General features: G+C 31.8%; 1 protein-coding gene across 1 annotated transcript; it reads right to left on the bottom strand.

Annotated features, from left to right (window-relative positions):
- Positions 1–9,942: 9,942 nt before the first annotated feature.
- LOC117182996 lies at positions 9,943–10,602 on the bottom strand. Its single transcript, XM_033376124.1, has one exon. The coding sequence runs from the start codon at positions 10,600–10,602 to the stop codon at positions 9,943–9,945; it is 660 nt and encodes a 219-aa protein (XP_033232015.1).
- Positions 10,603–11,089: the final 487 nt, after the last annotated feature.

The raw sequence follows: 11,089 nt of genomic DNA, 5'->3' as shown, positions 1-11,089 counted from the left end.
TTCCGGGCTGGCCTCTTTTTGATCAAATACTTGGTTGCGCAATAGCACAACTTGGTTATGTTCGACTTGTTCCTTGCATAATTTAGAACCAGCAATTTGAATTTCGAAGATGCGTTTTTCCTACCGATGGAAAATTTAGAATGCGAATAGATTCTTTGACCTATTCTTTTCAGCCAAAACATGAATATATGGTATTATCTACATCCAATGGTAAAGTTTTTGCAATAATGGATAACAGTGATACTCTTCGTGGGATGTATAGGACAGGTAAAAATAAATCTCTAACAAAAATAAATATGGTAAGTGGTGAGGTTATTAATATTATCCCAGATGAAATAAGGGATTGTCCAGTAGGAAAGAATATCCCAGTCTTCCCAAACAATTTTTTTCAAGCTTTTGCAAAACACGATTCACTACGGGCCACATGGAATCTCCGTGTCAAAGGTATCCAAGTTCTTCTTCCGCCAGACACAGGTCTCCAGGCCTCCTTCTTATGAAGTACTTGGATATTCTCTTTCAAAACTTGGATATATTAGGATTATTCCGCAGGAAAATACAAACCGACGATTCGAATTTCGAAGACGCGTTATTTCTGCGAATGAATCAGTTCGATTGCTATTACGAAATAGTGTATATGTGTCCGTGCCAGCTCGAGAACACATTGTATTGTCAACATCCAGTGGTGATGTTTTTGTAATACTGGAGTATGCTGGAATTCTTCGTGGAATATATGCGACAAATACGGCTCATTCAAGAATAAAAATAAACATGCGAAGCGGTGCAGTTGAATATATGACCGAAACTGAAATAAAGGAAAGTCATGTAGGTAATAGTTAACGAATCTTTCCACGTTGGTTTAATCAATTTGTTTCGAATAAAAATTCTCTACAGAATCTGTATCATTTATTTAATCGAACAAACATAAATTGAAATAGCATATGCTTTGTTATCCATGGTCGGATTAAAATTAAATACAAATATATAAATATGACAACGAATTATGGTTATCAAGGCGTCCCTCCTTTTATAATTGGAGAATCTCCATAAGGGGATTTCAATTTAATTTTTGACTGAAAAACATGTTTTACATATTTTTGCGAATATAATTATTTCGGTTGCTTATAATTTTCTGTGATAACAGTGAAATTAAAAGACAGGTTTTAAATTTCGGATATTTTATAATTTTGATGCTGTCACGTAACATGTACAGCAGGTGGTATTATTTAATCTTTGTGGTTTTTTATATTGAATTTCTTTGGTTTCACTTCTTTTCCTATTTTGTTTGAATGGCTTTAAACTACGTTCAACAGAATATATCTACGCAAACAATTTTTTTTTTTAAATTTAAAAAATAGAAAATTAAATAAACGAAATTTAAAAGCAATATTTGTTTCTTTCGGAAATTTCAAAATTTCGCTCCGTAATTTTATTTACTTAAACAATATTTATGCGCTGTGAAACATAAAAATTTGTTATTTCCTGGATTTACTGACAAAGCTAATAAGTATTCAGTTTGAGTTCGAAGACTTCGAGTTTTGATAAAATCGGAAATATTGAATTTTCACATAAATACAAGAAATTCTATTTTAAATGAGAATGTAATATCTTACACATAATGATGATGATGATGATAAAATAACGTATAGTGATAAAAATAACGTTATTTCAAACGCTACAAAATAAAGCACGCAAATATTTTATAATTTTATTATTTGTTTTTTATTACACATTAACTATTCACTCCAGTTTTAAATGATTTAAAAACTTTCCTGTTAACCTACTTTTGTTGTTACATACATGGCTTGAAAGAAATTGTTTAACTAATTTTTATTTGATCTTTTTAGGTCAAACATGGCTTGCTAAAGAAGACATCCTTTCTCATTGCACCTAGAAAAGTGTACCAAAGTTGAAATGAAATTGTCATAATTATAATGATCACAAAAAGAAATATGAAACGATTTCCTTATCTGCGAAGGAGTATTAAATTCGTTATCTCATATATATGCTAGATAAAAGCTATTTAATTATATATTTGTACTCTGATTATGCCATGGAATATTCCTCAAAACCTCTTGTGAACCAAATTATTCACTGAACTCTTAGGCAGTGTTTTCTCTACTTCTGCGAAAATAAGGATGGTCTTTACCTTTCTTTTCACTTTGGCGTTCATCGTTAATTCATTTGGTGAATATGACAATTGAATATACATATCTGTTCTGATTATATACTATATAATACAGGCATGAATACTGTTATTTGTAAGGCCTGCAAAGCGAACCAAGTCCCACTTTTCAGCTAATAATCGTATAATAGCCATTCGTATATTTATATTGTAAAACCTTAAATTAAATTTTTTTACGTATCTTATTTGTGTGCCTTTTGTATTAGGAATTACTTTGGGCTGTTATCTTTCATGCAAAACAAATGATTCTGGGATCCCTGCACTGTAGTTTCATTTCAGTACAACTTGAGACAGTATTTTCTGAATCTAATTCCAATAATCAAAACTATCCTCGAAATAGTACGAAATAGATTCGCTGATCAAATTATTGAACATGTATCAATACCATCTATTTATTTATACCTTTAATTGAATATTTATACCCAGATCAACACCCACATCTTATATAATGAAGTTAAATTTGGCCCTTGTAAAATTTTCCGCTGTTAAAGTTTCCATACCATTAATCGTAAGTTTACCCACAATGGCGTAAAAGCTTCTGTCTGTTACGTCCGTATCACCAATTCTAAAGTGGCAAAGAGTGAGTAATTTCAATATATAAATCAAGAGACCAAATTAAAAACAGCTTTTAGTTTACGTAAATATTATTTTTAAAGTAATAGGACATAACGAACGAATTAATCGCATTTTTCGCAAATGATAATATAAAACTTGACATAACAACCATCGTTTATTTTTGAAAAAAACTCAAATGTAAAAAAAAATCAACTGTAATAATTGCAAAGTTTTAAAAAATCTTGTAGCTTGATTTCCAGATCTGACTTCCAGATAGGACTAACAAACGAAGATTTGAATTTGCATGCCTATGAGATTTTGCTTTTAAATACAATTCCTTCACACCAAAAGAATTTTCAAATAAAAATGTGACCGACATTAACTAGAATTGGATAACGTTTATAAATAATGTGTCGAACGTTCTTATGAATACAAACAAATTTAAAGAAATTTGATGCAGTTTATAAGAAATTTAGATGAATTTTAACGAATTAAGAATATATTGTGAAAATAAAAATATAATCATGGTTTAAGTTAAATTCAAACACAGTCAATAGGTGTGATGCAACTATTTCTTGGACGTATCTGAAATCAATTTTGTGGTGAGCGTTATATGACAGTAAAAAACATTTAAAACATATTTGCCAAAGAATTGAATGTATTTAAAACTTTTAATTTCATGGAGGCTTTTCTATTGCAGAATAGATGAAAAGATGAGAAAGATGCCTTTAGAAAATAAAGTTAGAATTCAGAGAAGGATAATAGAAAATGATATGCTAAAAAAATTAACCTTTTATTCTGCTTGCAGAATGTAGTTTACAGTCACCTGAGAATCCAGGAGGCGGAAGTGATCCTGGTTCTTCTCCTTCTTACTTTGCTGACAAACAACATGCGCCTGACCGGTCTTCCCCAGAGGAGGCTCCTTTTCGTTCCAGGTCTAGGTCTCCTGTTCGCACGCCCTCTTCTATTAAAATACTTGGGTATACACTTGGAGAACTTGGATATATTCGGCTAATTTCCCCAAAAAATGAGAGCCTTCAATTTGAATTTCGCAGATATTATTTTCCTGTCGATAAGCAAATTAGACTGCGAGCAGCACAAAATAGATGGGAGCCAGTGCCAATCCAAGAGCATATTGTATTATCACTATCCAATGGTGATGTTTTTGCAATATTGGAACATAGTGGGTTTCTCCGTGCAATATATGCGACAGATAAGAGTCATTCGAGAATAAAAATAAATATGATAAGCGGTGCTGTTTATAATTTGACCGCAGATGAAACTAGCGCTTGTCCAGTGGGCAAAAATTATCCAATCTTCCGACGCAGCTTTAATAAAGGTTTTGCAAATTACGACTCCCTACAGTCCGTATGGAATCCTCAAAGCGAAACGCAGGAGTCTTCTTCTAGTACCAGAACCAGGTGTTCTCCGGGCAGGCCTCCTTCTCATAAAGTTCTTGGATATTCACTTGAAAAACTTGGATATATTCGGCTTATCCCTCGCGAAAATCAGAAACGGCGATTCGAATTTCGAAGATACGTTTTTCCTGCCAATAAACCAATTCGATTGCAATTACAACATAGGTTTATGTCCGTGCCAAGTCGAGAACATATTGTATTATCAACATCGAATGGTGATGTTTTTGCAATACTAGAGTATACTGGGTTTCTTCGTGGGGTATATTTAACAGATAATGCTCATTCGAGATTAAAAATAAATATGATAAGCGGTGCACTTAAATATATGACCACAAAAGAAAAGAAGGAATGTCATTTAGGCGAAAGGTTCCCAATCTTCCCACGTTGGTTTGATCAAGTTGCTTCAAATGAAAATTCTCTGCAGCCTGTACATCATTAATTCAATAGAAGAAAGGTAAACTAAAATATAGTTTTGCTAATCCGCATCAAGGTTTTTCTTGTTTAAGAACAAAACAAAAATGTTTACTGGAAGAAAAAAGAATCAACAAAAAAATGTCTGACTCAATGTCTGCTTCAAAAAAGTACTAAAATTGTTTGTTGAAAAATTAAAATATTTTGATTGCCTATTATTTTCTGCGTTGGTAAAAAAACTTTCGCATTGTCATTATGTTTTCGATTCAATGTTTAGGGGTTTGTTAAATAAATAAATTATTAATAGGTAATATTATTTGAGGATATAATTACTTTCTTTCATCATAAATAAGTAGTAAATTATAAAACTCTGCCTACTAAAGTCCACATTATTGTCATACTTAAAAGTATTCAGGCAAGAAGTTTAATTATCATCCAAAAAAGTTATATTGTCGGTCAAAAATGAAATAGTATACAGCAAGATGGAATTTTTCATTTTTTATTATTTGACAAATGAAAATCTTGAACCTTAAAAAAAGCAATGTTTTTCTTCTCAGTACTATTTTCATATCGCATTTCTTAATGTTTACAAAAAGGTATGAAAAATAGTTTAAATGATCTTTCTGAATTTTTATACAAAATAGTTGACTAAGGGAAATGTTCTCTCCTTTTACGTCTTATAAAAGAAGGAACAAGGTAAATCCAATCTGATAATTTTTCTCGAAAGCTATCATGCTCACAGACCACAGAAAACTCGCAGAAGACCCTTGAAATAAATTGACCACTTTAAGTGCCAAGATATGTTTTCCAAGTATTATGGTGAACTTATTCCCGACCCTATTATTATATTTAAAAAATCTCTCATGGTTTTTCGGTTATATCATTAGGGTCGGAAATCAATTCAATATGAACGTGGAAATGTAGTCTAGTTGGAACTCTCTTTAAATTTTTTTAAGGTTACGTTTAGCACCTTTATTAATTATTTTGATTTGAATGAATTTAAAACAAATCAATTATTTCTTAAATTTTCTTATTTCTGGCACATGAGATATTCCTTCAGACTTTCGGTACTTTAAAAAATTTTCCTGAATCGTTCCATCCCACATTTATTGGTCGATTTCCAGATTGCTGCATCATTGTATAATGCTTTCAACCAGCTTTTAACATAGGACGAGGGCAATGAACAATTAATAAATCAAATCTTCGTCAGAATGAATACAAGAAAAAACTGCCCTGACAAAGTTTGCGATATTGTCAAAGCCGAGAATTTGAATCGGCGATCTATGAACATCGTTCGCCTTGATGCAGCAAAATTGGAAGGGTTTCCTAGACTTTCTGAGCAAGATTTGTATATTTTTGCCCTTGGAAAATGTCGAATAAAACAAGCAAGATCGTATTACGCTTCCAGGGAAAACATTGAACGAACTTTTTTCTAGCATGGAGAGCTCTGATGATGAAGATAATGATTAAGTACAATTAGTCAATAAATCGGGTTGGTTGGTTTGGTTATATTTTTAAGCTGCTCGCGGGGGGCCCAAAAATGACATTGTTCTTAATTGACATATTTTCAATAGCTTTTCAGTAACTCGCTCGACATTTTTTAAAATCACTTAAAACGCCTTAAAATTTTATAAAATATCTTGCAAACGAAAAATTTTAATTTGTAGCTCTTTGTGTAGCGATTTAATAGGGATCTTAAACGTTTATATAAATTTCAAATCAGATCATTCCTAGTGTGCTAGATGCCAAGAACTTAATCATTACATTCGAAATTTTACATAAAAAAAAAGTGTTGAAATCCTATTTAATAGGAACAAAGGGGCACAAATTATTTTATTTAGAACTTATAACTCTTTTACGAAACTCCAAACACTCAAATATATCAAAACTGCAATTAGTGCGAATATAAAAAACTTTGATTCTGCTTCAGACACTAAATTTGTTAAACATCGAACTAGATACATAACATTCAGCATTTTCATCTTCATTTTTTTATTTACTGAAAATCAACACGTTTTTAACTGAGGGCGACCCAGAAAATACAATTAATAAAAATTTTATAATTATTTTATCCATTCCGTGACAGATTGAGGACTATTTTCGAGGCGAAATTGTCTGACGTTAACTGCCTTTTCCAATGAAGAATTAAGTTAACTCTTTGTTATTGATGAATGCGCATTTGCGGTCAGACATTTCACGTTAAAAAATCTTAAAAATTTATCAAGAAAAAAGTTTAATTATGTAAGTATTTTTAAAATAACATGGATTTTTCTAATGGAGTTTTTCTATTTTTTTTACATTGAATTAATTCCATTAACTATCCTGATGTGTATCGCTTCGGGGTGCAAATCAGGTTAAAAAAGTAAACTCAGAGAACTGGAAAATTCCAAATAATAAAATTATTAGCTTTTAAATAATTATTAAACACTTGACTGAATATAATTTGAGTTTTATTATAAATGAATAATATTGAATTCCGAAGATTTCGAAATTTGGAAAAAAAGAATATGCAATTTTTTAGGTTTTACAAGCTTTTTAGGTAAATTAATTTTTCATAGTCTCAAAAGATTGAAAAAAGTCTTTGAAATTCATGGGCAATCTTTAAAAAAAGATGACAAAACATTTTGAATTATTTTCTAAAAATTTTAAAAAGTGTGTAAAAAATTGTAAAGCAAAATTTTGCAATGTTGCCACATTATACAAGTTGAAAAGTATGTTGAGTACGTTTCAAATTTTAAAGGCAATTATTTAAATTTTGTAGAATAAATTTAAAATCCAGGAAATATTTAAATAATTTTTATAGATTAGTATGTTGACAAAGTCTGCCAAGAATAAAAAATACTAATTTTCCTCATATTCGTGTAAACATTTTCAATAATTTTTCATTTTGAAAAATTAACTTGAAAGCAAAATTAAAAAAGGTTTTTACATATATCAAACGATTTCCTAAACATCCGTAAAAGAGTTTAGACGATTTTCTTTCAATTTCTGGGAAAATTTAGAAGAATACACATTATTTGTTTTTTTAGTTTTTTACAATATTTGAAAATTTTGAAAAATGTTTGAATCACTTAAAAATATTATCAGGAATTGTATTGTATTGCCAACATCCAATGGTGATGTTTTTGCAATAGTGGAAACTGAAATGAAAGAATGTCATGTAGGTAATAGTTACCTAATTTTTCCACGTTGGTTTAATAAATTTGTTTCAAATGAAAATTCTCTACAGAATCTGTGTCATTTATTTAATCGAAAAAACATAAATTGAAATACAATATGCTTTGTTATCCGTGGTCGAATCAAAATTACATAAAAATATATAAATATGACAACGAATTATGGTTATCAAGGCTTCCCTCCTTTTATAATTGGAGAATCCCCATAAGAGGATTTCGATTTAATTTTTGAATGAAAAACATACTTTACATATTTTTGTGAATATAATTATTTCGGTTGCTTATAATTTTCTGTGTTAACAGTGAAATTAAAAGACAGTTGTTAAATTTTGGATATTTTAAATTTTTGATGCTGTCACGTCTCATGTACAGCAGGGTGGTATTATTTAATCTTTGTGGTTTTTTGCATTGAATTTCCTCGCTTTTACCCCTTCCCCATTTCGTTTATATGGCTTTAGACTACAATTTTTACAATTAATAACAAAATAAACGTTTTGAAAAGTTTCAAGACGGCTGCCTTTTTTAAAGCTTATTATTTCTTTGTTTCTGGGTAACAACTTTTCAGGTGTCAAAATGTATGGTTGGAAGTAGATATTAAAATCTTCACGTAAGTAAACATGACGTCTTATAATTATTTTTAAAAGTTACATAATTCTTACAAAATTTAACCAAATATATAGAATATGTTTTCGAAAAAGAATAAGTGATTTATTTCTTTGTTATTTAATTAGGCAGCCTTTTAAACTTTGAAACACTTTTGAAGTTTTGAGAATGACTAAAATCTTTCCGAAAATGTATTTTATGTTTCGTTTAAGTTGATTTTTGCTTGAAAATTAGAAGGTCCTTTGAAGAAAAGTATAGAAAATGTGTGTTACTTTTAATTACATTGCCAGGCCAGTGTACTATGTTTCTTGAGGCTTATTTCGTTCTCTAATTCAAAATATTTAGAAAAGAAGTACTTATACAAACTGTTTGTAAATACCCCTTGATTATGCCCAAAGAATGCCCCTAAAATGAAAAATATAAAATGAATTAAACGAAAGTTAAAAGCAATATTTGTTTGTTTAGGAAATTTGAAAATTACAATATTGACGCCGGTAGTGACGTTATCTCACCTGGAAGTGATATAGATTGAATTTGTTGCAAAGCGTCTACCTGAGTTGACATTCAATCAGACCATCACGACAGAGCAGCCCTTTCTCCCACTGTTTCAAGTACTTTCTCTCACTTGTGAGGAGACTTTTTTTTACTAGTGGAAAAAATGATATTTTCTAATGCTCATGCCAAATTTGGAAAAGTCGCTCATTGGGTCCACTATTTTTAGAAGAAAAAAGCCATCTGTTTTGCATAGGTGTTAAACAAATTATATTGTAAACAAAGTATTCATTGAAGCTTCAAGTAAGGTTTCATCTTATAGGTATAAAATGGACATTAAATATCTATTAGCTGATAGGGAGAGCCGGGTAGGTTGGGACAATTTTTTAATACTTCGAATATCTTCTTTACATGATGATTTTTTCTAGCGCCAAATACACTATTCTAAAGGTAATTTTAAAAGCTATCATTAGGCGGCATTTCACTGCAAAATTAGTGATTTATTCGTCCAATGTAACATTTTCTTTTACATTTTTACATATTACTCAGGCATGCAGTTTGCACACGGGAAGTAACTGGCCTGCAAGTTCGCTCATTTGAGGTGCACTGCTCTGCCGCATGTATCACATGCAATCGAATTTGCACGGCTCAGTTTTTGTTGCATCGCAGACAAACATATGATGCAAAAACCAACATCTTCTTCGGGGGATGATTCCTTTCTGTTTTTTTTTGGCCAGAGGAGCTGTTTTCTTTGATACTTTCTTTGGGATTCTTTTCTTATCGTTTTTCTTCGTTGAGTGCTTTTCGCGCTGCTTTTCTTGTAATGCAGAAATGTTTTCCGGTTGAGTCAGAATCCAGCTTCTCATCGATTTGCATCCAGGATTAGATATTGGGGCTTGGGATGCGGCTTGCAATGGTCCAATTGAAGACAAAACCGAAACAATGTTGGAAGTTGATGGCTCTTTGTGCGTAGTAACGTCCTGTGTTGCTTCTTTATTCTGCACAGTTTGTTTTTGTGCTCTTGTACTTCCATTTCCACGTGACGAATCATTTTCGTCCTGCATTTTGTCTTCAGCTGTAGAATTTTCTACGCTCAAAACCGTCTCTACAAAGTCTGCCTCATCGAACACATCGGGGTTGAAAGGTGATATTCCAGTTGATCGAAACCCAGCTTTGACGTTGCGAGGTGTGAGTGCAAGGTCAATGGTGGCTCGGAATTAATCCGGAATGTGCCTAATTTCAAGATATTTCCCAGGATTATTTTTTGCCACGCGTTGTATTGTGACTTATAGTATGTCTTGACGGGTCTATACACTGACACATTAAATGGCTGTAATTTATGACTGCAGTGTGGCGGGAAACAAAGCAGAGTCACTCCATTATTGTTCGCCATTTCTAATGCCTCAACAAATAAATGGGAAGATTGGTTTTCCAGCAACAGAAAAGTTTGCAACTCCAAAGATGATTTACTTCGTTCAATGAAATGTTCCATAAATTTGGCAAATTCTGGCTGCTGCATCCACCCTGATCCGTTCGCGGGCCCAACAGCACCGGGAGACGCATCTTCCATAAAGCAAGACTGCATATTTTTTCGTGGGAATAAAAAAAATGGTGGTATTGACCCTCCTTCTGCATTGACAGCCAACGCCATTGTAATCGAGATTCCGCGTTCTTGTGATGCGATTTGCCCCACTTGTCTGGATCCTCGAAACGCTATAACCTTCCCAATTTTCGTAGGTACGCTAGAAAAGTTAGCCGCGTCCATATTCTAAACGTCACATGGTTCATACGGATGATTTGTCATCACTTCCTCCAAATTGTTGAAGAAGAAGGAAACATTTTCCTTCGAAAATGCTCGTGCGCGATTCAAACTCGTTTTTTCGGGTAAACGTAGAGTCAAAAATGGATGTCGTTTTTTAAACGAGTAAAACAAATATTTACCAGCCAGTTCTTTGATGTCCAATGAAGATGGATATTGGACACCAATTTTTTGTGCAAATTGATAAGCAAGTTCACGCAACTCTTGGATGTTCAAGAAGTAGTAAAAAACAGAACACTGCTTGATGTATTTGATCAATGCCTTTTCCTGATCTTTATCAAAAACCTAGAACAAATAAACAATGTAAACTGTTGAGAGTCATAATAGTTACAGGAAATATTGGAAAATAAAATTTTTGACTTGATTTTCGGCATTCACATTAAAAAACATGAATATAAAGTAAACTTTGTTGAAGAAACTATTCTGATTATTA

This window comes from Belonocnema kinseyi, chromosome 2 (assembly GCF_010883055.1).
Source record: "Belonocnema kinseyi isolate 2016_QV_RU_SX_M_011 chromosome 2, B_treatae_v1, whole genome shotgun sequence".
NCBI lineage: Eukaryota > Metazoa > Arthropoda > Insecta > Hymenoptera > Cynipidae > Belonocnema > Belonocnema kinseyi.
Note: the sequence above shows the minus strand (reverse complement) of the source record. Positions and strands in the feature narration are given on the sequence as shown.

Coding starts and splice junctions, on each gene's coding strand:
- LOC117182996 (XM_033376124.1), bottom strand. CDS start 10,602: ATGGACGCGGCTAACTTTTCTAGCGTACCTACGAAAATTGGGAAGGTT.